The 25,817-nt window shown below is 46.5% G+C and overlaps 1 protein-coding gene across 3 annotated transcripts in view; it reads right to left on the bottom strand.

Moving 5' to 3' along the window:
- Window positions 1-12,734, bottom strand: part of Arhgap22 (Rho GTPase activating protein 22) — a 141,651-nt gene extending 128,917 nt beyond the window's left edge. For 2 of the 3 annotated variants that reach the window (XM_017798438.2, XM_029564050.1), the window contains exon 1: window positions 12,409-12,734. In XM_017798438.2, coding sequence (XP_017653927.1) covers window positions 12,409-12,442 — 34 coding nt within the window. In that variant the 5' untranslated portion in view covers window positions 12,443-12,734. The remainder of the gene's footprint in view (window positions 1-12,408) is intronic. The other variant, XM_029564049.1, reaches the window with a different exon arrangement.
- Window positions 12,735-25,817: the final 13,083 nt, after the last annotated feature.

Below are 25,817 nucleotides of genomic sequence, written 5' to 3'. Positions count from 1 at the left end.
TATCTCCTCTAATCAGGCTCCCTGGACTTTTTGCTGATCTGAGAGCCTTTGTAATTTCATATTAGTTCTGAGAAATTTTCTGGAAGTCACATTCAGGAGACAGGGTGTTCTCTGTGTGAGGTGAGGGCCTGGGCAGCAATAGAGTACGTCTAGGCTCAGGCACCTTAGCATCAGGGGAGGAATCAGCTACCAGCAAGATTACCAGAATCTGGCCTGGATATAAGGAGACAGCCATGTGAAGGAGACCCAGGTGTTCCCTTCTCTCTTTAGGCTCCTGTCTGTGAGGCCTCTGTTCCCTGACTGAGCTCCAACCAACACCCTGTGTCCTAGTTAGCTTTAACTTGTCAACTTGACACAGCCTAGAGTCATCTGAGAAGAAAGCCTCAGTTGAGGAATTTCCTAGATCAGATTGACCCGTGGGCATGTCTGTGGGAGACTGTCTAAATTAACTGTCCTGTACAGGAGGGCCCAGCCCAGTGTGGACAACACCACACCTAGGCATATGGTCCTGGACTAGCTGAGCACGAGGGAGCCTGAGAGTGCACTAGCAAGCAGCATCATGCTGTGGTTTCTGCTGTACTCCTCAGGCTGAGTTCATTCTCTGATCAGAGGCAACACTGTGTGGAATAGTAAGCAATCTTGTCTTCAGGTTCCTGCCCTGACTCCCCTCAATGATGGACCGTGGCCTAGAAGTATAAGATGATGCCCTTTCCTCCCCTAAGTTGTTTTGGTTAGAGTGCTTTATCACAACAGTAGCATTACACTAGAACACCCTGGCTCTCCCCTCCAGGAATGGCTTTCATGTACCCTTTCTTGGCACAGCTCACTGAACTCTCTGCTACCTTCAAGACCCTCACTGAGCAAGATGCAGGCAAAGCCAGCTGCTGTATCACATATCTGATTGCATGTCTTTGTGGCTTTATGCTAAGGGACATGAATGTAATCTCTCCTAGGGAGCCCTCACTGGATGTGGCCTGCTTGGGCAGATACAGCATTGGGTCATCGTGGACACATTCTGGGAAGTCACATCAGACTAAGCAATCAGAAAGGGGTGTGGATCCCAGGGTTGCCCTTCAGAGTAGAAACTTCCAGAACTCTGAGCAAGTCCCTGGTCAGCTGGTATGAGTCAGGTGTCTCCTGGATTATCATTCCCTGGCAACATCTCAAATTGTCCCACAAACCGTGAACATGACCCAAGAACTTACATGCCTCTTGTTCTATCCCAACCTCCAGAGGCAGCTGTTTGTATAGATCTTTATGTGGTCATGTGCTGGATAATAATGGTTTGGTCAATGAGGGGTGACATGTAGATGGTGTCCCATGATATTATGATGAAGCTGAAAATTCTTCAATGCCAATGACACCCTAACTATAAGACTGGGTACAACACATTGTTCATGTGTTTGTGGTGATGCTTGTGTTAACCTATTTTTCTGTCCGTTGTATAAAAGTATAGAAAGCATAGGGCTGGAGAGATGGCTCAGCTGGCTGCTTTTGTAGAGGACCCACATTCGGTTCCCAGCACCCACAGGCAGTTCATGACTGCCAGAAACCCCAGTTCCAGGGGGATCCGACACCTTCTTCTGGCCTCTGTAGGCATCAGGCACATGAGGTACAAATATGTATATGCAGGAACTCTCACATATTCAGAAAAAAATGTACATGACATATAACTATATATGGTATATAATACTTGATAATAATAATGTTATTTGTATATTTAATATACTATATTTATAATCATTATTTAGACTATACATCTACTTATTTTTTAAAAAGCTAACTGAAAAACAGGTAGAAGTCAGTTATATTAATGATATTGTCCTGTGGAGGCTGATATGTGTGTTTGTGCGTTAGTTTTTAGTAAAATGTCTAGAGTATAAAAAAGTTAAGACTTGAGGGGCTGGAGAGATGGCTCAGCAGTTTAGAGCACTGGCTTCGATTCTCAGCATCCACATGGTAGCTAACAACCATCCGCAACTCCAGTTCCAGGGGATCCAACACCCTCTTCTGACCTCCTTGGGCATTGCACAACACAGATACACTTACATACATGCAGGCAATACACTCATACGAATAAAATAATAATAATAACAAATATTAAAAAACAAAGTGTTTTCTTTAAAAAAGTTAAAATTTGGAAAAGGCTTATACAATAAGGATAAAAGGAATATTTGTACGTTTTTATAGTGTATTTGTGCCTAAAATTATCATAAAGAGTAAAAAAATTTTAAATTTAAAAGTTTAAAAACTATCCATGCTGATGGACATCTTTAATCCCAGAACTGGGAAGGCAGAGAGAGGTTGATTTCAGTGAGTTGGGAGCCAGCCTGGTCTACATAACAAGTTCCAGGCCAGCCAGGGCTATAGTGAAACCCTGTTTCAAAAAAAGTTTATGAAGTAAAAAAGCTATGGTAAGCTAAGGCTAACCTATTATTGGAGGGAGAAAAAATAATTTTCATACACCCAGTGTCAGCAGTGTTCAGTGATGTCTTGGGCCTCCACACTCATCTCCAGTTACACACTGACTCACCCAGAGCAACTTCCGGCCCTGACAAGCCCCACTGGGCAAGTGCCCAGTACAGCTGTACATGTTTATCTTCCAGGCTGTGTTTTATTAGACCTTTTCTGTATTTAGACACATGACTTGTACTACAATTGTCTGCAATACATTGTAAGATACTGTAAAGCTTTGTAGCCTAGGAACCGTACACTGAGGCTGTGCCATAGAGCTTAGGTGTGTACTAAGCTGTCCCCTCAGGTTTATATATGTGATGTTGGCAGACGATGACATCACCTAATGATGCATTTCTTAGGGTTCATCCCTGTCACAGGGGACACATGACTACAGTTTTCCCTCCCCAGTGTGAATACCCTCATATTTCTAAATAGTATTCAGGTATTGACACTTTGTGCTTTTCCCTTTCTAAGTGCTCTCTATTGACTTTTTTACTATGGAAGAGGATTCTGTCTCTTTCCCTCCCCTACTCTTCCCACATGTAAGCATCTTCCTCATTGTTCCCTTATAGTTGTATTGTAAATTGAATTAGAACCGTTACAGAACTTCCGTGTTAGTATTGCATAACCGCTAGTCCCATTTGCGCTACCCATGTGCCATCATAATTTTTCTCCTTTCACTGTACTCATTTTCCCGGAGTTTGTCTTGCTTTTATGTTTACTTAGCTCTCCATTAGCTATTGATTATTCAACCTTAAACATTGTATCAGTTCCCTATGACCAATCCCCATTTGTTCAAAGGCTGTGAACACTTTCTTTTTTAAAAAAATTATTTTTATTTTATGTGCATGAGTGTATTGCCTGCATGCATGTAAGTGCACCCATGTAGTGCAATGCCCATAGAGGTCAGAAGAGGGTGTCGGATTCCCCTGAAACTGGAGTTATGGATGGTTGTTAGCCACAATGTATGTGCTGGACATTGTACCCAGGCCCACTGCAACAGCAGTCAGTGCTGTTAAAAGTCATTGCATTTTATCACTCTAAGGGTCTATAGCTCCCCTGGAGACCTGCAGAATAATTTGAAGAGGTTTGTAAATAGTATTGGGTTAGGAACAAGCAAAGGCCTTAGCATTAGACAAACTGGAATATCAATCCTACCACATATTGCCTGGACACTCAAGATTCTCCTCCCACACCTTTCAATGATACTTCATTTTAGTGTAGTCATGAGAAATAAGTACAGAAAATGCCTGGAGCACTGAGGGCATTGAACAAATGTTAATTTACTTTCTTGTGGGGAAAAAAAAATCCCAAGAACAAAGCCGCAGAAAACACTTGCTCCCACTCACGAGCACTCTCTTTTCCCTGTAGTACTACCCAGGTTCTGCACACTCATGGGGCTCCCAACATACCCACTATGCAGAATTTGGCCAGTTACTGTAGTTTTGCTTATCAGAAGATAAGTGAAGCTTCCTCAACAGTCACAAGTTTGTCCTGAAACATTCCAAACAAAGGTAGAAACTCCAAGAGAAAATATTGAAGGATTAGTGACATAAAAATAAACACTTATGGACATCTAGAATTTTAAAAAAATTCTAACATTTAACTGAACGAGAAGTGTAGATTGGGTAAATTTTTAAAAATATTTGCAACATACAAGTCAGACAATGGTAAGGATAGGCTTTCCTAAAAATCTTGATGAGTTAAAGCATAGTCAGGTCACAAGCTTCATGAGCTAATGCTTCCCCAAGACTCATTCATTCATTCACTCATTAATTAATTAATTAATTCACAAATTTATTGTGTCCTCACCAGGCACTGAGGGAATAATATTGTTCAAATAGAGAAATGGTGCCAGCCCTCAGAAACCACACAGCCCAGTGTAGGGAACATATTTAAAAGTCACTCTCAGGGGGCTGGAGAGATGGCTCAGGGGTTAGGAGCACTGACTGCTCTTGCAGAGGACTCAAGTTCAATTCCCAGCACCCACATGGTAGCTACAAATCATTTAGCTCCAGTTCCAGGGGAATTAGAAGCCCTCTTCTGACCTCCACAGCATTGCATGACACAAGTGCACACACATGTAGGCAATACACTCATACACGTAAAATAAAAATTATAAATAAAATATTTTTAAAAAGTCACTCTCAGGAGTATGTGATTGTCACCTTAGGGAAATACTGTAGAGGAAAAGGAAAAGCATAGGGCAAGGACCCAGTATGGAGTAGGGTCAGGAGAAGGACTGATGGGAGGGGCTGAGGGGTGGAGAGTGAACAGGAGTTAGAGGAAAGTGAATGGTCGGGAGTTAAAGGAAGTGTCCTGTGAGGCAGGCTTTATGAGCCATGGTAAGAACTGTAGACTGTAATCTGTGCCAAAGGTTTCCAAGTTGCCGTATAGCCTTCAGCTATATAACAAAAAACAGTGCCAGACAGGAGAAACCTCCCTTTGAGTTGTTGGTCAGGGTGGTCCAAATTACACAAGCTATTGCCATAACCCTTGATTGTCCCAGAACTTGAAGGTAAGACTCTACTGCTAAAGACAGGACATACTTTGGACATAGGATTTGGAGCAGTGGACCTGGAACTGGCCTGGAAGCCACCTTCCTGAAGCCTAGCTCTCAAAGTTTTGGAGAACACTATGCAAGCTGCTAAGGGAGAAGATCAATTGATGGTCCAACCCCAGCTTTAAGGCCTAATAACTACAACAATGACTGACACAGCAAAATATATTGGTGCTGTAGTGGCACTTTTATCTTGGGAGTAATCAACAGCTATCTAATTACTCAATGGGAGATAACTTATGTCTGGTACTGCAAACTTAGCCAAATACACAGGGCTGTAGAGGTCATAGATCTTACAGAAAATACCAAGGGCATCACATTCCTAGACAAATGTAATTTCTTACTGTGTGCTAAATATGGATACTTACATTTACTGACAAGTATTCCAGTCACTACTCATCAAAGAAGCTTCTTTTGCAACAGACGGAGACTATTACAGAGTTCCACAATTAGTCACACAAAGAGAATAAACGTCCATGAAATGCCCAACCTTAAGTGACACATCTACAATGGAACCTCTACACGAAACATAGCGGAACAAGGGGTATAGAGAATAGTAACGCATCTCTCAACTCTCATCAACAAAGCACAAATGGCCAAAGCATAGAGAATAAGTCTTCAGAGTGTGGATCCTTGGTCATGACTCCTGTAGAGTCTTACAGGCTCCTGGGGACCTTGCTCATATGAATCTACAGCAATGGTGACAGAGGCACAAGACCCATGCAAACTCAGGCAGATAAAAACCCAGCATAGAACTGTGGAAATGGGCAGCAGGCCCCAATCTTAGTGAAAACCTATTGGGCAGCTGATTACTTTTGGTGAGAAAGAGCTGATCTTTAAGGGAGTAATTCTAGATGGGATGACTAGACCCCAGTGGATGAACTTGCACTGCGTGACATCTGGCGACACTAACTTGACTTGATAGCCCTTAACATAAATGACAGAATGCATGATATCCAGTGTGTGTGGGGGCTATGGGAGGGTGCCAATGGGGAAGTGGGTATAAGATGTTTTGTGTGAAATACACATACACACACACACACACAAAGACTTGTGGATTTTAATCTGTGCCAAAGTTCTCCAAGTTGGAGGGTCGGGGAGGGAACTGAAGAAAGGCACAAGACTTTATTTACATTTGAAAAGATGGCTTTGACCAGATTAGAGGTGATGATAACCTGAGATGAATGGGATAGGCAGAGAGGAGACCTCTTTGGGAGGCATACTTCAGACTTGCAGAGCAGGGTAGGCCATGGCAATAACCACTGATGCAGGCGGTACACATGGGCACCAAGAAATCCCCAGAGAAGACTGGGGAAACTGGGCTGGAGCCATAAGAGCACTGATTGCTCCTGCAAGAGGACCTGGGTTTGGTTCCCAGCACTCACATGGCAACTAACAACCATCTGTAACTCTGGTTCCAGGGGATCTGATTCCCTCTTCTGGCCTTTGCAGGCATTGCACACATGTGGTGCACATATAGACATGCTGACAAAGCATTCATTCACATAAATGTTAACTAAGTCTAAAAAATAAAAAAGATTGGTGGAGTCATCAATCCAAGTCCTGTGACATTAGGATGCTGGAGAGGCAGCAATCCCAGAGGGCCATACTGGGATCAGAACAAGTACTACTGAGCCTGGAGAGATGGGCATGAGCCAGACCCAGTTCTGGTCCTTAGAAGGACCTGGTCCCTGTGCTCTCTGCAACCTGTGTTCATCACAGTGCAAGCAGAGGAAGGTGCATGGAGGGTACAGTAGAAGAGAAGGGAGTGTGGGTATGAGAGTACAGCATATCTCCAAGGCCTGACCATGCAGAGCTACCCCCATCCCTCTCAGGAAGGGAGGTCCTAACTTGTGTTTTGTTTTCTATTTTGAAAAGAAACAGCAATTAAGTCTAGGTCAAGGAACACACAGGAAGGTTTAGCAAACACAAGCCATTTTTCTTCTGGGAAAGTTGTCAGGACTAGAGTGACTGTCTTTTCCATTCCCATCCTGGGAACATGGGTCATTGGAGGATGAGCTTGCCAGCTCGACAGGAACAAGACAGCAGGACAGTCTCCCTAGGGAGTTAAGAGCCAGGTGGGAGCTAAGTGAGCAGGGGCAGTGCCACCTGGTTTCACTGGGCAGAGTTTCAGTGTGTGTGTGTGTGTGTGTGTGTGTGTGTGTTGATATCTGCCTCATCTGTCTACAGGTTTTTGGAAGTTGAACTCAGTCAAGTTGGGACAGATGACCACACTTCATGCTGTGGTTTAGATGTGGTTTCTTTTTTTTTTAATTTTTTAATTTTTTAATTTTTTGGTCTTTTTGAAACAGGGTCTCCCTGTAGCCCCTGTTGGCTTGGAACTCACTACACAGACCAGGATGGCCTTGAACTCACAGAGATCTACCTGCCTCTGCCTCCAGAGTGCTGGGATTAAAGGCATGTGCCATCATGCCTGGCTTAGATGTGGTTTCTATCAAAACATATGTTGATGCCCAATTTCTCAATGCAAAAATATTGATAGGTGATGATGAGGTTTTTGGCCGGTAATCACATCACGGGGTCTCCATCAGGATGAAGGGATTAATGTGTTCCTAAGACAGCAGGTTAGTTATAGCGACAATAGGTTATGAAGTGAGCCGGCTTCTCCCCTCTGTCTCTTTCACACACATGTCCACTACTCTCTTCTGCTCTCTGTTACCAGACCCTCACTGGAGTCTAGCACGTGCTGACACCATGTTCTCAGACTTCAGAACTGTGAGCTAAATAACCTTTTTCCTTTTTAAAAAACATTTATTTATTTTTATTTGTGTGTGTGTGTGTGTGTGTGTGTGTGTGTGTGTGTGTGTGTAAGTCATAGGATAATGCTAGGGAATTGGTTGTCTACTTCTAGTTTACTTTCATACTGCTGTGATGAAAACACTGACCAAAACCTACTTGTAGAGGAAAGGGTTTATTTGGCTTACAGCTCACAGTCCATCGTCAACGGAAGCTAAGGCGGGACCTCAGGGTAGGAACCTGGAGCACAGACCATGGAGGAGTGCTGCTTACTGCCTTGCTCCTTTGGCCCATGCCTGTTCTGCTTTCTTTTTTTGAAAAATATTTTAATTATTTTTATTTTTATGTGCATGAGTGTATTGTCTGCACGTATGTAAATCTGCCCATGTTGCGCAATGCCCGCGGAGGTCAGAAGAGAACATCAAATTCCCCTGGAACTGGAGTTATGGATGGTTGTTAGCTGCCATGTGGGTGCTGGGAATTGAACATGGGTTCTCTGCAAGAGCAGTCAGTGCTCTTAACCACTGAGCCATCTCTCCAGCCCAATGTATTTTATTTATTATCTTTAGTTTATGTGTATGAGTATATTGCCTGCACATATGTAAGTGCACCCATGCCATGCGATTCCTGTGGAGGTCAGAAGAGGGCATCGAATCCCTTGGAAATGGAGTTACAGAGTGTTATTAGCTGTCACGTGGGTGCTGGGAACCAAACCTGGGTTCTCTGCAAGAGCAGCCAATGTTCTTAATTACTGAGCCATCTCTCCAGCCCTTCAACCTGCTTTCTTATACAAACAGAACAATCTGCCCAGAGCTGGCACTGCCCACAGTGGGCTGGGCCCTCCCAAATCACTCAACAATCAAGAAAATAATGCCCAACAGACATGTTCACGAGCGAGTCCAATGGAGGCAATTCCCTCAGTTGAAGGTCCCTCTACCCAGGTGTGTCAAGCTGACAAAGCTACCCAGCATGAATCATGAAATGTTTGGGGGATTGAACTCAAGTTGTCAGGTTTGGCCTCAAGTGCCTTTATCTGCTGAGCCATCTCACTGGCTGTGGTAGTTTGTATTGAAATGTGCCCTATAGGCTCAAGTATTTCAATACTTGGCCTCAGTTGGTGGTGCTGTTTATGAAGGCTCAGAAGGTGTGGCCTTGCTGGAGGAAGCACATCACCGGGGGCGGGGTTTGAGAATTCATACTTCCAGTTAATCTCTCATCTTTTTGCTCTGGCTGCCTCCTGTCATGCCTCCCTTGCTATGGTAGACTCTTATGCCTTTGGAACTGTAAGTCAAATAAACTCTTCCTTCTATAAGTTGCCTTGGTCAGAAAATGAGCTAATACACTGGCCCTGCCTCTTTATAAATAATACAGCCTTAGCTGTTCTGTTAGAGCAACAGACTAAGGCAGCTGTGCCTTCAGGTAACTGATGTAAGGCTTTTCCTGGGAGGTTCCCAGTCTTTCCATCTCCTCCTAGCCCTAGAGAGAGAGATGAAGATACCCTTCAAGGTGATGGTGGTCTTCACCTGCTCGCTCAAGGTTGGCCTAATTGGGACCTATCAGGAGGTTAACAGTCTATGTAGTCCCCAGGGAAGGGAACTTTGGAAGCCCAGGCATCACCAGCCTATGAGAACAGCTTTTCAGTCAGACCCCAAAGCCTTCTTTTCCAGGACTGATTTTATTAACTCCCCAGGAGAGGAATCCTTGGTGTTTTACAAGTGACACAACACACCTACGTCATGATGAAATCTGGAGGTGTGTTCACATAGGCGTGTTCTGCAAGAATCTAGACCAGGTGGTGGCTGGATATTAGGGCTGGGGTTTACATTTTGACCATGTGTGGATTGATAACACACCCTGTCCTATTCCTGAAAGTTTTGAATTAGGTGAATTTTGATAAAAACTCTTCCATTTGGCAGAGTCCAGTTTCTTTGAGGCACACAAATGTCTAACTTTTGGTCTTAAGTGCTAGGAATGTCCCTAAGGAGAGTTATTTATTTTTAAAAATATTGTACTCATTATTTTTTATTTTACGTGTATGAGTGTATTACCTGTATGTATATAAGTGTACACCTGTGTGATTGCCTGAAGAGACGGTTGGATTCCACTGGAACTGGAGTTACAGAGGTTGTTAGTCACCATGTGGGTGCTGGGAATCGAACCCAGGTCCTCTGCAAGAGCAACCAGTGCTCTTCACCGTTGAGCCATCTCTCCAGGCCATGAGAGTTATTTTTTAACAAGCTGCAAGTCTAACTTGGTTCCTGACCTGGCTGTGGTCTCAGGGTATGCACCTTGCTTCCTTCTGCCTCCAGTTCTAACCGCATTTGTCCTACACACGCACACACATACACACACACACACACACGCACAGACACAGGGGTACCTACAATGTGCTGTCCTACCCCCCAGCCTATCAGCATCCTCTAGCCTCTACCTCTTTCTTCTACCCTGCCTCAGGTCAGCTCCCCATCATTCCTCAGCCCACAGCTCAAGAATCACTGTTTCCTGTGGCCACCTCCTGATGCTGTGTGTGCGGCACCTTCATTTGCAATCCCTGCTCTCAGAATGTCTCTGTCATGGCTTATGGTCAGACATTTTTGTGGGCAAGTGATTCTTTTATTAATGTCTGAAAAACCACACTAGAAACTTAACCTTGTCACACGTCTAACCAGATTGGGTGATATCACCTAGTTACAGAGGGCTCCTCAGGTTTGGTGTTGTTGACATTTGGGGACAGATAATTCTGTGTGGTAGTCCTATGTGCTGTGGGGGGTTTAGCAGCATCATTGGCTGCTACTCTCAGGATGTCAGTGGCACCCCTTGGTTAGAACAGCTCAAAAAAGGTCTCCAGACATTGCCCTATGTTCCTGAAGGGAAAATTCCCCAATTGAAAGCCACTGACTCAAATATTTAAAGGAAGTTAGGTGGGACTGGGGAGATGGCTCAGCGGTAAAGTGTTTGTCATGCAGATACAAGCATCTTAATTCAGATCCCTAGCTGGGCACAGTGGTGTGTGTCTATAACACTAGTGCTGGGGGTGAGACAAAGAAACAGATTTCTGGCCAGCCAGTCTAGCCAAATCAGTGAGTTCCAGGTTCAGAGCAGGCCCTGCCACAAAGAAGAAAGTGGAGAACAATAGCAGATACCTGAAGTTGCACATGCATACATGCATGTACACACATGGGTACATGTGAACACATGAACATGTGTACACATATATATACAAGAAGTTTGGGGTTTCTCAGGAAGGCCCCTTTGCTGAAGCACCTGCCTCTTTCTAGACTGGCAAGGTTCTACAGAAACATCAAAGGTCTAACATGAGCAGGTAATGTGTTTCAGCAGCTGCATTAAAAGTCAGTAAAAGAAAAAACATGGGTGAGCTTAACTTTAATAACATGCTTATTTAACCCATTATATCCAAAGAATTGTCATTTCAGCTAGTCATCAATCTAAAATAATTACTAATAAAATAATCAGAATTCTGCATGTGCTTTTTTCTTTGGACCAGTTACATGCCAAGTACTCACTAGCTTCGTGGCTGTCTCTTCAGGCCCAGGGAGGCAGAGGGAAGGAAATAGTTTGCTTAGAAGGGTCCAGCCTGGCCTACCCCTCATCATCAGACTGTTTCTACTGCTCAGCGCAGCCAGAGAAGTCTGCCCTTTGCTCACTGAGCTCCCAGTTTACAGTCCATCCCAACAACCACAGAGGGGTCCTGAAGCCACTGAACAAGCTGGAAAGCAAATCTCACAGAGGAAAGTCAACCAAGTGCCTTCGGCATGTTATGGCATGGAGCATCTCTGAGTTCATAGGAGGCACCAGGGTCCCTGCCCCTCCCCCACTCCTGCTTCCAAGCAACAGTCCCCTGCCCTTCATGCCTCCCCATTTCCAAAGGCTCCTGCTTGCCCTCTACTTATAAGGTAGGCTGTCCCTAAGTGCTGGTAACCTCCCTCTTTTAAAGACAGATGTTTTCATCTAGTTGCCATCTGGGGAACTGTTCTCTCTCCTCTTTCAGTTCCCAGGCCACTCTGCTGGGACACAAACTGGCTGGCCCAGTCCTGGACACCATAGACCACCATCTTTTGGGATCTTGGAATCTGCTCTCCTAACTCTCCAATTGATGGTCCAACACCCTGCTTTGTGGGGCAATATTCTGGCCCAAAGGTAGGCTGACACACACACTGCCTCCCTGCCAGTTGTGGGTGGAGTTGGTCCCAGCAGCATCATAGAGCTACCTCTTGGGTCCTCAGAAGAGAACTCCCACTTGAACCCGACTTTGCAGAAGCCTAGGTATTGCCTTTGCTGCGAGTGAAAAGCAGAGTTTTTTTCTCAAGTTGCCACCAGGTCTCCTGAAGCAACTGAGGGACGCTGTAGAGCTTGAAATGTGGCGTGGACGTGCTCACTACCTATGCGTTCAAATAGTCGCCGCCCTTGTGCAATCTCAGGTCTGACCCCCACATAGCCCAGCAATCTCACTTTACTGCACTTGGGTCACGCAGACGCTCGCTGTCCAGGGGCCACAGCCCCAGAGCGCCTTCCCCACCTGACACCTGGAAGGACAGTCACCGAGTGTCTGTCGGTGCACGTTTGCCAGAAGGGACACGCTGGGCGCCTAGCAACCCGCAGGAAGTTAGACTTACCCCTCCTGGCCTGTCTGATCTTTGGGCTCAGCATGCTCCTGCAGCCGCCTGGCCAGACCCGCTGGGCGGATCATGCTGCCATCCACTTCCCTTTTCTCTTCCTCTTGGCCAGTCGCCCTTCATGCCCGGTTCGCCGGGTGGCCACTGGCGTCACCCTCTCTCTCCCGGCTCCGGCTTGCCTTGAACTACACAAACCCCGATGCATTATTTATCCATTCCAGAATTAATTCCCATCCAAGCGAACCATTAAAGCCACAGTAATCTTTGGTGATCAATCACTGGCCAGGGCGGGGCCCGTCTGGTGATCTTGCAGGCAGCACTATCCATTCCGGACTGACCCAGAGTGGAGGGGGCGGGGCCCGAGGCGCGGGGCGGAGTCAGCCGTGCGCGGTGGCAGGTCCCGGGAAAGACAGGTTCTCGGGCTTCCCTGGCCCCTGGGAGCCAGCTAGCCAGCCTAAGGCCACCAAGAGGCCAGAAGAAACACACAGCTCTGTGCCTGGCCCGGCCTGCAACTCCGCCAGGGCCCGGTGCCAGCGCTTTAGGTGAGGTAGTGGCAGAGACCCCTGCATGCCTAGCCCAAGGGGACCTGAGTCCCAGCTCCCAGTTTCCAAGGCTGAAAGGCCTGCTTTTCTCGAAGGAGCTAGCATTCTGGCAAGGTTCAGACCCTGGGGAACTCCACCAACAGGAAGAGGATGGGTAAGGGTGTTAAACACCCCCTTAGTAAGGGGACAGAATCCACTGCCTGTTAGGAGTGTGTCAGGACCTCAACACAGCAGGGTCACGGAACTTACTAAGTTAAATACCAAATCTCTGTGACTATTAACAAAAGCCTAAAGGGTGAGTACAGGGCTTTTGTGGGGCCTAACTCAACACCCCAAAGATTGCCTCAGATACTTATGTGTCCAGACTAGGTTGGTGCTTTATAGTCAATATCTCATAATTCTCATACTCCTGAAAAATGCACTGCTATCAAGTCTTCATGTGAGTAAAATGAATGTTGAATGACTCACTGGTAGTCATGTGTTACCTGGTGCAGGACTGGCATGAACTTGTTGGACTGTGATGACCCCACCACACATACACTTTGTGCTGAGGACCATCTCATGTGTCCCCTTAACCATCTGAGCTTCTGGTTGGGTTATTTAGAGTGGGTTATAACCTTCCTGCTTTGAATGCAAACACTCCCACCCCCACACACAGCTCTACACAATCCTCAGTGTGCCTCATATCCACTGGTTCTCAAATGTCCTATTGACAATCAGCTCCAACAGCTGCAGGGGAAGGAGGGCCCCAGGGAGATCTATGGAACAGTCTGGAAGAGCTGGGAGGGTCTGGACTGGGGAGGAAGGGGGAACTGGAGAGTAAGGAGGAAGACTTCAGGATCTCGAGACCCCACAGCTAGGTTCATGGGAGAAAGAGATCCATGGAGAGAGGCTGTCTCACTTAGCTTCAAGCCCTTCGCTAAGTCCTCAGAGGGAGAAGCAGGGACCCTGACACAACGTCCATGGTCTTTTACAGCACCTTCATAGAGCAGCTCCTGCTTAGGTCCCCTGTGCCTGTTGTATGCAGCCCTACTCCTGTGTGCCTCTCCTTCCACATTCAGCCCTTGCTCCCTTGTGCCTGCGCCTCTGTGTAGGCAGTGCCCTGACTCTAGAAGCCTGATCATGCTTTAAACACTTCCACTTTTCTTGGAAATGTTCCTAAGACTGGTCTTCTTGTCCTCCTAGTCCTCAGCCTCAAGCTACCTCATGCCAGAAACCCTGTAAAAAATACTGTATACAGAGGCTGGGGAGATGGCCCAAAGGGTCAAATGCCTGCCATGCAAGTGTGAGGTTCTGAGTTTATATCCCCAGCACTCACATAAATGCTGGGTAAGTTGACAGCTTGCCTGCAATCCTAGTGCTTGGGGGATACAGATATAGGATACTGGGAGTAAGACCAGTTAGCAAGCTTTGGGTTCAAGTGGGAGACCCTGCCGCAATATATAAGGTGGAGAGTGATCAAGGGAGATATCCAACACCAAAGTCTACTTTCCATTAGTACCCATATACATGTGAACACACATATAAACATGCACAGTAAGACCAGTTAGCAAGCTTTGGGTTCAAGTGGGAGACCCTGCCGCAATATATAAGGTGGAGAGTGATCAAGGGAGATATCCAACACCAAAGTCTACTTTCCATTAGTACCCATATACATGTGAACACACATATAAACATGCACATCACACACACACATGCACACACACACACACCACACACACACACACACACACACACACACACACACAAAAGAAAGTAGAAATACTGTGCGTGGCAGGTCAGGAACAGCACTGCATAGCTCTTCTCCTTCATGGCCAGGTATAAGCCAGGTCAGGCTAGGACAGAGGCCACCCAAGAGGGGTGAAAGGATATAGAGATGGACAAATCTCATGTTGACACCAGGGTCTCAGGGTGAGTCTAGGGGCTGGTGACAGCATCTTGAGCAATCAGGAAGCCATCTGTGAGTAATGCGGGCTGGCCAGCATCCCAGAGCCAGAGGCCAGTAGATGCCAGAGTCTCAGCCCCGGGCTACTCAGGCTTGTTTTGCTTAAGAAACCACCTCCGGGAGCTTTTCCTGTGCAGCTGTTTCCCCGTGACATTAAGTCGCTGCACTCACTCGCCTGCTTCTCTGGTCATCAGGATTAGAATGGGACAAAACCACAAGCTCTGGGCTCAGACCCAGAAGGCAAGTTGGGAAGGGGCAGGAGCTTCTCTGATTGGGACCTTAGGGTCAGTGGATAGAGGGCAAAGTGGCTCTCTTGCCTTCTCTGCCCAGTTTCCAGTCCTGATGTACAGTCCATGGGGAGTAATTAGATGGGGCAGTGGTGCCTCTCCATATGGCAGTGAGTGTTGGAAACCTCCAGATGCCTCCAGGATTGCTGGGTGGAGGAGGAGGATGATCGAGACAAGTGCAAGGCAAAGGGAGGTCTTGAATGGGAAGCTGTAAGTTGAATGCTAAGATCAGGAAGGGGAGATGCTGGTCCATGAAGGCCAGACTCAGGGAGTGGCTCCCACTATACCTTGTGCCTGTCTTGTAGCACTGCTCTTACCCCACTGCCCTGTCCCCACTCCAGCATGGTGCCTTCAGCAGTCCTGCTTTGCTTTCATCACTCTCCTGCCTCACACCATTCAGCATTTTCTAAAGGCTGCTCTGGAGGATGTGAGGAGACCAAGAGGACAGAACTCTTCAGAAGATACCTGCTATCATGCACATCTGTGGGTGGACTGGATGCCCACCAGTACTGTTGGCCCAGAGCCAGGGTGTTTTACCACAGTGGCTATCTACCTTGGCTGTACCCTGGGTGCTTTGCAGAACAGTGCCTGCATCCCACATCATAGCTCTGACTTAACCAGCCTGGCATGCACTATGATTGCTGAGGCTTGCAAAATCATCACCCACATGTAGCCAGGGCAGGAAATCATTGCCTTAAAAGACAACTGCATATGCCTGGGATCAGGGCTACCAGAGATGGCCTTTGCCTGCTGCCGTCTCAAGGGAGATATCTTATTATGGAGAGGCACACGTTCCAGTTGTTCACCCAGCTAGAAAAAAGGGAGGGTCATAAGCCCCAAGCTCTAATGAGAAACAAATCCATTCCAGGTAGAGCCATGGGTACTGTTGTATAATCTGTGAACTGCACAAAAGTGTCCAGGGAGTGAGAGGGCTGGGTTTCGGCTGGACAGGCAAAGGCATGTACTCTAACATTGATGGTGGCAGTTAGGAAGAGAACTTTTCTGTAATTTGTACAAAGATGCCACATAGACAGTGGAGTTCTGCTTCCTTTTCCCAGCAGCTTCTGGGTTTGGGGTCAGAGTGTGTCTTGCGGAGGCTCAAGTGGAAACAGTGCCATTCTGGTTCTCCAGTGCCTGTCCCTAGCCACCAGAGCCACTGTCCCCGCCTGCCTACGTAGAGTGTTCTCTCACCCCTGCTATGAGGAGGCTGCTGGCCTCTCCCTAATATGTCGCTCAAGGTCCTGACTTCTGTTTCCCTTGCTGCCTATCCAGTGGAGTTTCCGACCAGCCAGCTGGTGTTGTAAGGAGGCTGAAGGCTAAATTTTCAAGAATTTTGCAAAGCCAGTAGTTTAAGGATGGCATTATCAGAAATTGAATGATATAAAGTTATAATTGAACAAATAGTATTTCCCAGTTCATCACTTCTTGGTCTTTTTTTTTTGATTTATTTATTTATATTTTACTTATTTTTTATCTTATGTTGCATGTGTATATTGCCTGCGTGTGTGTAAGTGCACCTATGTCATGCAATGCCCATGGGGTCAGAAGTGGGTGTTATATCTCCTGGAACTGGAGTTACAGATGATTGTTAACCACCATGTGGGTGCTGGGAACTGAACCTGGATCCTCTGCAGAAGCAGCCAGTGTGCTTTACTGCTGAGCTATCTCTCCAGACCCCACTTCCATTCTTTTAATGACACTTTGTCATTCTTAAGGTTAGTTCCATCTGAGGCGTTACTATAGAAAACCCCATGTTGGCTTGCTGCCATGCAGCTCTTCCCAAATTCAGTGCTATCATCCTGGGAGTATTTACACCAAGGAAATTGGCCAATGCTCTAAATAAGAGTGTGAGAATTTCTTTTCCTCTTTTTACCTCTATTCATGCTAGAAGTCCCAGGGACATTCTACACAGTATGGGAGTGTGAACTCCTCCTGCCCTTCCCCCATTTGCCAGTGTGCCTCTGGCCTCTCTCAGCCACTTTTCCTTTGTGTGCCCTCACACAGTTATGTGTTCTTAGTCTGTGTTACCATTGGGCATGTGGGAGCTAAAGGATGCTTTGCTTCAGAGGGTAGGCCTCTTTTCTTGCCTACTCTCTCTGTCCCTGATCCCGTTGTCTCTGACCTTTTAATTGGTTTTGTCTATGTGCTGCAGTTCACAGCACATACTGTCATTCACAGTCAAGATCCCAGAAGGGGTACTGAGCCTTGGACTCCCACTTTTCTGAGGAATTTAGTGTCCTGGTGTCCTGGGCAGGGTAAAGATAGAGAATCTAAAACCAAGCATTGAAAACCCACTCAGATATACCAGGCTAGGGCATGAGAGGTCAGCACAGAGCAGGGTGCCTCTACTTGCAAAGTCCCTCAGTTATGATGGCTAATATTTGTTCTAGTTAGCTTTCTATTACTAGAAACACTCTGACCATAAACGACTTTGGGAGGAAAGGTTTCTTGCATCTTATATTTCCAAGTGATTGAGGGAAAGGCAGGAACTCAGGGCAGGAGTCTGGAGGCAATAACTGACTGAAGCACAGACCAGGGAGGAATGCTGTTTGCTAGCTTGCTCCCCTAGAGTGTGCTCAGCTCAGCACCAACTGTCCAAAGGTAGTACCACCCACAGTGGGTTGGACTGTCCCACATGACTCAACAAATCAAGAAAATGCCTCACAGACACACCCACAGGTCCACCTGATAGAGACAGTTCCCCAGTTGAGAGTCCCTCTTCCCAGGTGTGTCAAATTGACAACTAAAGCTATCCAATACAATATTCATTGTCAACTTGGAATTACCTAGGAGACATACCTCTGGGCACACCTGTGATTATGTCTCCAGAGAGGATAAACTGAGGGGTGAAGACCCACCCTGAGTGTGGGCAGCACTATCCAATGGGCTGGGATCCCAGACTGAATAAAAAAGGGAAAAAGAAGGGCTGGAGAGATGGCTCAGTGGTTAACAGCACTGGCTGCTCTTGCAGAGGAGCTAGGTTCAATGCCCAGCATCCACATGGCAGCTAACAGCCATCTGTAACTCCAGTTCCAGGGGATCTGACACCCTCTTCTGACCTCCATGGGCATTGCATACATGTAGGCAATACACTCATACACATAAAATAAAAATAACAAATAAATAAAGGGAAAAAGAAGAAGTCCAGATAAATATCAGTTATTCATCTCTCTCTGCTCCCTGAGCAACTCAGATGTGAGCAGACAGTCAGTCTCCACTATGGCTTCTCTGCCATGGTGGGCCGAACCCTCAAACTGCAGTCCAAAATAAACCTTTCCTCCCACAAGTTGTCTTTCATCAGATAACTGGTCCCAGTGATGAGACGTAGTAACTTATGGCCTATGTCCCTGTGAGTCCTGCAGCCTTGGTCTCAGGGAGAGGTGGCTTAGACACACCAATCTGGCTAAGAAACAATAATCCTAAACTTATCTTTGCAGCGGCATCTCTGCCTGCTAGGCGTTCCAGGGAGCTACACACTAGATAGGTCTGACTTTGGGTGGAGGAGGTCAGACTGATTGGGACTTCCTCAAGGAGGACATGACTTTGACCATTACCACCTTGCACAGTCATTGGCTAGGTGCCTCCTAAGAAGGAAAAACAGTGAAGTTAGCTGGACAGCTAAGTCTCACCCCAAAGGAGCAAGCAGCTGGTGGTGGTTGGCTGACTATACCCCTGCATCCAAGCAGTGAGTGTTTTCTTGAAGGGGTCTACATGTCTAAACACAAGTTCCACAGAACAGAGCTCATAGATGTTATTTTGAAGCCTCTGTAAAGTCAGATTCAGGACAAATCCTGCTCGCCTCAGAGTCTATGTTCTATCTGGACAAGTGTCTGGGACTCTTGCATTGAGCGCATTTCAGATTAAGAATTCATTCAGTTGCAAAGTCTGGCTGGGGTTTCTCAGAGGGGAAGCTTCTATTAGAGCATGTGTGGGACTGAGCCCCTAAAGGAGCAGGGGATGGGTTGGTCCTTCAGGGTACCTACGGCTAACCCACTCCCTTGGCCTGGCAGATTCCCCAGTATGAGGCTGAGAGGAAAGAGAGGCACACTCTCTCCAGCAGGGCAATGCATTCCTGGTCCTGGAACAGTAGCGCTGAGAGTCCAAGGAGCTGTGATCATCCTTGAATCAGGGTGTGGCAGAGAGAGAAGAGGGTTGCCACCAGGATGGCCTACCCAGGTGCCAAGAGTGGCCTCTGCTCTCACAGGGGTCCAGTGAAGAAATGGGTCTGAAGTAAGTGACTTCCCCTCCTTGAAATCCAGGTCAAGGGTTGCATTTGAGAGAACAGTGACTCACTGTTTTGGTCAGTTTTGCACTGTTGAATAGTGAGCCTTGTCCCTGGTGAAAACACCTGCCTGCTAAGGAGAGGCAGAGCCTGGAGCAGATGATCCCAGTGTCTCTGTGCTCATTTCTCTCCCACGGCCTGCTTCCCAGAAGCATCTCCTCACTGGACACCTCTGTCTCCTCATCATTCTCTCCATTTTCCCTCCTTTTGCATAATTAGTCCCTCCTTTGCTGGTTCCTTTCTCCAAGGCCAGTCCCTTGCTCTCTTGGTAGAACTTGGTTGCTGCTGGGTAATATCCAGCCCCTCCCTGACTTGGAGGAATTCCCCCTCTCCCTGTTTGGAAGCGTAAGGAACCCATCTGTTCTGCTTGCCCTCCCTGCTGGTCCCCCTGCAGTCAGACAAGGTCATGTGTCTCAGGCCCAGCTGACCAGATATCCCTGCCCTGGTTTTGAATCTCCTGGAGAGTCAGCTTCACAACCCACAGCAGGGACAATGTCTTGCAGTGACAATGGCATCCTATAGTATGGGGAGATGTCTGGCAGTGGGGTCCTGCCCCTTCTGGTTGCCTGTGTTGCTAGTATTTAGGCCCTCTACAGCCACCATCATTCCTGTCCGTTTTTCCAATCGTACTTCGTCAGCTCCTAAAGAATGTTATAAACTTCCAATAATTCCTTTTCCTGGCTGGTTTGGATTGCCTTTTAATTGGAACTGAGACTTATATTATGCCTCTCAGTGCAAGCTTGCCAGTTCCTTGTCTCTCTGACCTTGTCATCTTCCTAAATCAACACAGACACACAGTCTTGCCCTTGTCTGTTCTTACACTGAGGTAATTTCCTTCTCTATTCCCTGGTTATGCTACCAACCTCATCTGGGACTGGAAGTCACAGGCTGTCCTTCCAGACTTGGCTCCGGCCTCTCTCCCCCTTCATTTTGTTCCTCAGTGAGGCTCTTGTTGGTCAGCACTGACTGTAACTTCCACTCACTCAGAGGGTTCTACTGGGTGAGGCCCTCTTACCTCTGGTCAAACATCTTCCCTCTCAACCTTTATTTTACCCTTCCTGTGTTTCAAAATCCAACTTCAGCCTGGCATATACCCCTGGAGTATATTGTGATGGTCTATTTTACTCATGTTGCATTGTTTCATCTGGTCCCCGGGGACTCTGCTGTTAGGCTCCCTGCCCCCTTCAGCCAGGCTTCTCCAAGGTGTGATTGGTACCCATCACCACCATGTGGTCTCTGTGACCACTACAACTGACATGTAACCAAAAGGTTTTCTTGCATGTCATCGATGGGCATTGGAGTGGCAAATTCTGTGAGCACCTGTACTCCTCCATCTCGTTAACAAATAGCAGGGAATTGGGGATGGTAAGTTCATAACTGAGCTCTGAACTCCTCAAGCCTAGCATAGTTCCGTGTGACCTGAGTTTCCTCATTGCCTCAGTTGCTCTTCTTCTTTTTCCTTTCTTTTTTTTAAAAAAAATATTTTATTTATTTTTATTTTATGTGTTTGAGTATATTGCCCACAAGTACGTAAGTGCACCTGTGTCCTGCAATGCCCACGGAGGTCAGAAGAGGGTGTCGGATCCCCTGGAACTGGAGTTATGGATGATTGTTAGCTGCCATGTGGGTGCTGGAACTGAATCTGGGTCCTCTGCAAGAGCAGCCAGCGTTCTTAACCACTGAGCCATCTCCCCAGCCCTCAGATGCTCTTCTTATTGCCTTGATCATTAGTGAAGCCAAAGAGGCAATTTCACAGAGATCCACCTGCCTCTGCCTCCGAGTGCTGGGATTAAAGGCGTGTGCGACCATGCCCGGCCCATTCTTGCTAGTCTTTAGAAACCAACCAGACTAATGGAATCATGCTAGTGTGGCCTGATCTCAACCACTGAGGGACATTAAGTGGAGTTGTTAAGAAGAGAGTTGTATGTAAATCTCATTCAGAGGAGTCTTCACAGGGATCTCACTGTGATCAATCTCTAAGAAGAATGTGAGCAAGTAAAAGAAGCTAAGATCGAACTTTGAGAACCTCCAACACCTACAGAATCTATGGTGAGTGAGAGAGGAAGGCTCAGTTAAGAGTGCTGACATAGAGGGCTGGAGCAATGGCTCAGCGGTTAAGAACACTGGCTGTTCTTGCAGAAGACCCGGGTTTGAATCCCAGTACCCACATGGCAGCTGACAGCTGTCTGTAACTCCATTTCCAGGGGATCCGACACCCTCTCCTGTCCTCCATGGGCATTGCACAACACGGGTGCACTTACATACATGCAGGCAATACACACATACACATAAAATTAAAAAAAGATAATAATAAAAAAGAGTGCTGACATTCACATCATGTTCTCCTTCCTATGCAGATTCTAGCTTATAATGTATATATATATTTATATGTAAGTAAATGTACATGTGGGTAAAGTGTAGCATTTAGAAAGGAGACCCAGAAAGGGTAAGATTAAGTGATAAGGAAGGACTGAATAGGGTCGAAAGGACACACGAGTTGTGAATGAGAATATGAAGTCAATTGTTTTCTCATTTCAACTCTGTCATGGTTTTTCCTTTCTTTACGACAGATAGGGACATAAAAATGGAATGGACATTGATAGTGTTCAACCCTCAGTGAAGCTCCATGGGTTCAGAATGGCTATTCTAACTGTATAGAAGTTCACTGAGATGTATAGCGTTTGAGACTGGGCAAGTGTTTGTGTGAGTGGCTGCTTCATCCTAGCTGTGTGACGGTTTTGTTTGTGAGTTCATTAGAATAGAGTGCTTTTATAAAAAGTATATGCAAACCAGTTAATTAAATGAAGAAAAAGTGCTGTCTGCACAGGCAGAGATGGGGAGAACCCTTCAAGAGGAGAAGTTGGGGTCGCAGGAGCCAAGGCAAGGAGAGCATTGAGGTGGTGGCGCCCTCTGTGGTATGCTGATGAAAGGGCTGGCAACAGAGGAGGACAGTGTGGGTTGCAGCGGGTCTGGCCCGTGAGAGTGGGTCTGACTCCAGAGTATGTTCCCTGCAGGATCAAAGTAGGAGACCAAACTATAGGGGCTTGCCAAGTTTACCAGTAAGTTCTAATTCTAGTGTTGTGATGAACTTCCTAGTCACCAAGCCCTCTCAGGGATGAACCAAGACAAAACAACAAAAACTTCTAAAACCAAAAATGTTGAATAGAAAATACAAAACTCATATTTAAAAGTCAAACAGTGGGGGGTGGAGAGAGGGGAATAAGATGAAATTACATGATATGTACGTATGAAAATGTCACATGAAACCCATCATTTTGTACGATGAGAACATGTCAGTAAAAAACAAAAATAAGAAAATAAACAAATAGCTGAGGAATTAAATGACAGAGTAAGGAATTTCAAAAGTCTACCTGCAACAACAGCAACAAAATTAATGAAAGCTGGTAAGTCAACATTCTAGAACTTTACAGTTAACCTAAGCTTCCCCAACCAGGGGAATCCTTATCTAGAATTCCCCCGGCTGAGGATCAGTAGGAATAGCTTTGTGGCATTTTTAACTCACTCAAGACCTGTTCTAACTCTTCAGCTCAGAAAAAAGCTTACATGAAGCCCAGTGCGTGTCAGTATTGTATAGTCAGTACTATGGGCAGTGAAAGGCCTGCTGGGGGCTTGTCTTGATCTCACTACCCAGGACTCTCCTATACAAAGCAGGAGCTGATCAAAAACTGTTCGAGGCAAATGTTTTGGTCACTGGAGCCTCAGGGAGTGGGTAACAGGGACAAAAATTAGACTAACCTAAAGCTTTGAACCAAGGGCTCAGATGAGATACTTTGCAGAGTAAGAATTTAGAGACGGTATAACATATATAAGCCTGTGTGTATTAGTTATATTTGCTTTGTTGTAACCAAAATACCAAATAGAAATAACTCAAAGGAGGAAAGGTTTATTTTGGCTCACAGGTTCAGAGAGATTTCAGTCCATCATGGGGAAGGCATGGCAGCAGGCATGTGTGACAGTGGGTGTTCACGTGCAGGGGATCAAGAAGCAGAAACCACAGGTTGTCACCAGGGATGGTATAACTTCAAAGTGACCTACTTCCGTCAGCCAGGTTCCACATGCTAAAGTTGCCATGATCCTCATGGAAGTGCTACAGTCTGGGAAACAAGTGTTCAAAACAAGCTTGTGTGGGATACTTCAGATTCAAACCGTAACAGCATGCCCTGCTCAGAGAAGACCTGATGAAGCCCTGAGCTGCCATTGCACACTCTTACCTTAGCATGAGGTAAAGAGCAAGGTAGAGCTGTCAGTTGCCAACTGAGTGTTGAAGGCATGTGCTGACACACCACGGAGACTAGGAGTGTCCACGTAGTGTTAATAGAGGTCTCTATTCAATCACCAACCGAGCTAATGGGGCAGAATTTAATGGCCACACATGACAAAGAATATATAGCTTACCACATTCATTCAGAAAAGCTATTAAACAAATGAACAGGAGAAACTACAATGCACAGTAACTACAAATCCCAGGAAACAAAGAAAAATCTGAGCTGTCACAGGGAGGTGGTGATTGCAGCCAGAGTACATGGTGTATCTTGCTGTCGATGTGGATGACAACAGGAACCCTTGTCAGAAATGTCTGCTCTCTGCTCTGCGTTCCTCAGACTTTGTTCACTGCTTCTGTGAAGAAGCCAGCAGCCCTCTATCCACCCACAGACACTGGGCTCCATCGTTCTACCCAACATTGCATTTCTCACTCTAGCATGGCTCCCGGAGGGGCAAAGACAGTCAACTACACCGAAGATGTAAGGAGATGGAGAGTTGAGAGTGGGAATGGTTTAGGAAAGAGATGACTGGTGACTCATCTGAAGTAAGAGGGGGGTGGATATAGTTTACAGTAGAGCACTGTTGTAGGATGCACAAGCTCTGGGACTCCCTCCAGGGTATCTTGGGGCTAGAGAAAGGACCATCCACTTGGAGCCTGGAAGCCGAGGTGCTGTCAGACTGTCACTCCTTGAAGTTTGGCCCAGGCCAGCAATATCAGACCTTTATTTTTTTATTTTGTTAAATTTTTTAGTGAAAAGAAGAGAAAGATGATTTATTAGGAAGACTCCAAGTCTACTTGGGAGGGGTTACTAACATGAGGTTTAAACTTAAATAGGGGATACGTGTTAACCCCCTCTGATCCTGGGGTTTATTTGCAAAATGTGCCTCAGTGGCCCATGCCAGGGACCTCCAGCTGATGACCTTGTTTGACCTCCGGGCTGTCTGCCTCTGTCTGGTTACCTCGTTTCATCCTTCTGCACTCAACCAGCATTGGGGGGATGCTCTGATGGCCTCTAGGGTGGGGCTGCCTTAGAAGTGCTGCTGTTGCTTCCATGTCGCCAGCTAGCAAGGGACACAGAGGCCTGAGGTGTTGAGTGACAGTGAGAGAGAAGGCAACATGGTGGCAACTTTGATTCTAGTTGTGTGTCCAACTTGCCCATTGGTCCCTTTGGAAAAGGTGTTATCTCTGGTAGAGCTGTGTCTCTAAGGACCTTCATAACTATGGGTTAAGCGGACAATTGCATCATTTCTGGTGAACTTCAAGGGGGCCTGGGTTGAGGGCAGAGACCAGAGTGGTTGTGGAGAGCTGCATCACTTTCCCTAAATACAACATGTGGATGGAATGACTAAACAGGCCAGGCTTCTGGAGGTCCAGGTCAGGGGATGCCTCTCTCCCTTCACAGCTCTTGCAAGTCATGGTGACCTGGATGTTTAAGAAACCTGGCACTCAAACCAAGATCCTGGTTCTAGGAGTCCTTGCCCAATCTCCAGGGTAGGCCTGGGCTTCACACAGATACTGCCAACAGAGAGAGTGTCCTCAGGAGGACATACAAAAGAGGACCCACACAGAGAGCCCCTGTCTTCATTTGCTCTCACGCTGCTAAGATGAAGTCAAACTGATCCCAGAATACCACTTCCTGAAATTATTAGTGATGAGGGTGGTTTTTCTCTCTCCATGTGAAACAAGATTTCCTAATGATGGGGCATGTGGGCAGTTTTCAGTTACTCATCTGGAAGCAGCCCTTGTGGTCATACCTGATGCCCAACACTAGCTGGGACACTTTGAGCATGGGTAGACCCTGCCCATGCCCCTGTTCCTTCTGTAAAATGGGGACATGAAAACCATCTGGCAAAGGCTGCGAGGATCAAGTGAGAGGAGTTATGTCCATCATTCTCCAGGAAAATGAAAGTATTCATCACTGTTCTCTAAACATTAGGCTGCATCCTAATGCTTAAGCTCCATCCAGCCTGTGTCAGTTCCCCTCACTGGACCCCTCACTGATTGCAAGAATTAGACTATGGGTTGTTGAGATGGCTCAGAAGGTGTGGCGGTTTGAATGAAAATGTCC

This window comes from Nannospalax galili, unplaced genomic scaffold (genome assembly GCF_000622305.1).
Source record: "Nannospalax galili isolate Female #2095 unplaced genomic scaffold, S.galili_v1.0 scaffold996, whole genome shotgun sequence".
In the NCBI taxonomy this organism is placed as follows: domain Eukaryota; kingdom Metazoa; phylum Chordata; class Mammalia; order Rodentia; family Spalacidae; genus Nannospalax; species Nannospalax galili.
The sequence above is the reverse complement of the archived record's forward strand: the minus strand, read 5'-3'. Positions and strand labels throughout refer to the sequence as shown.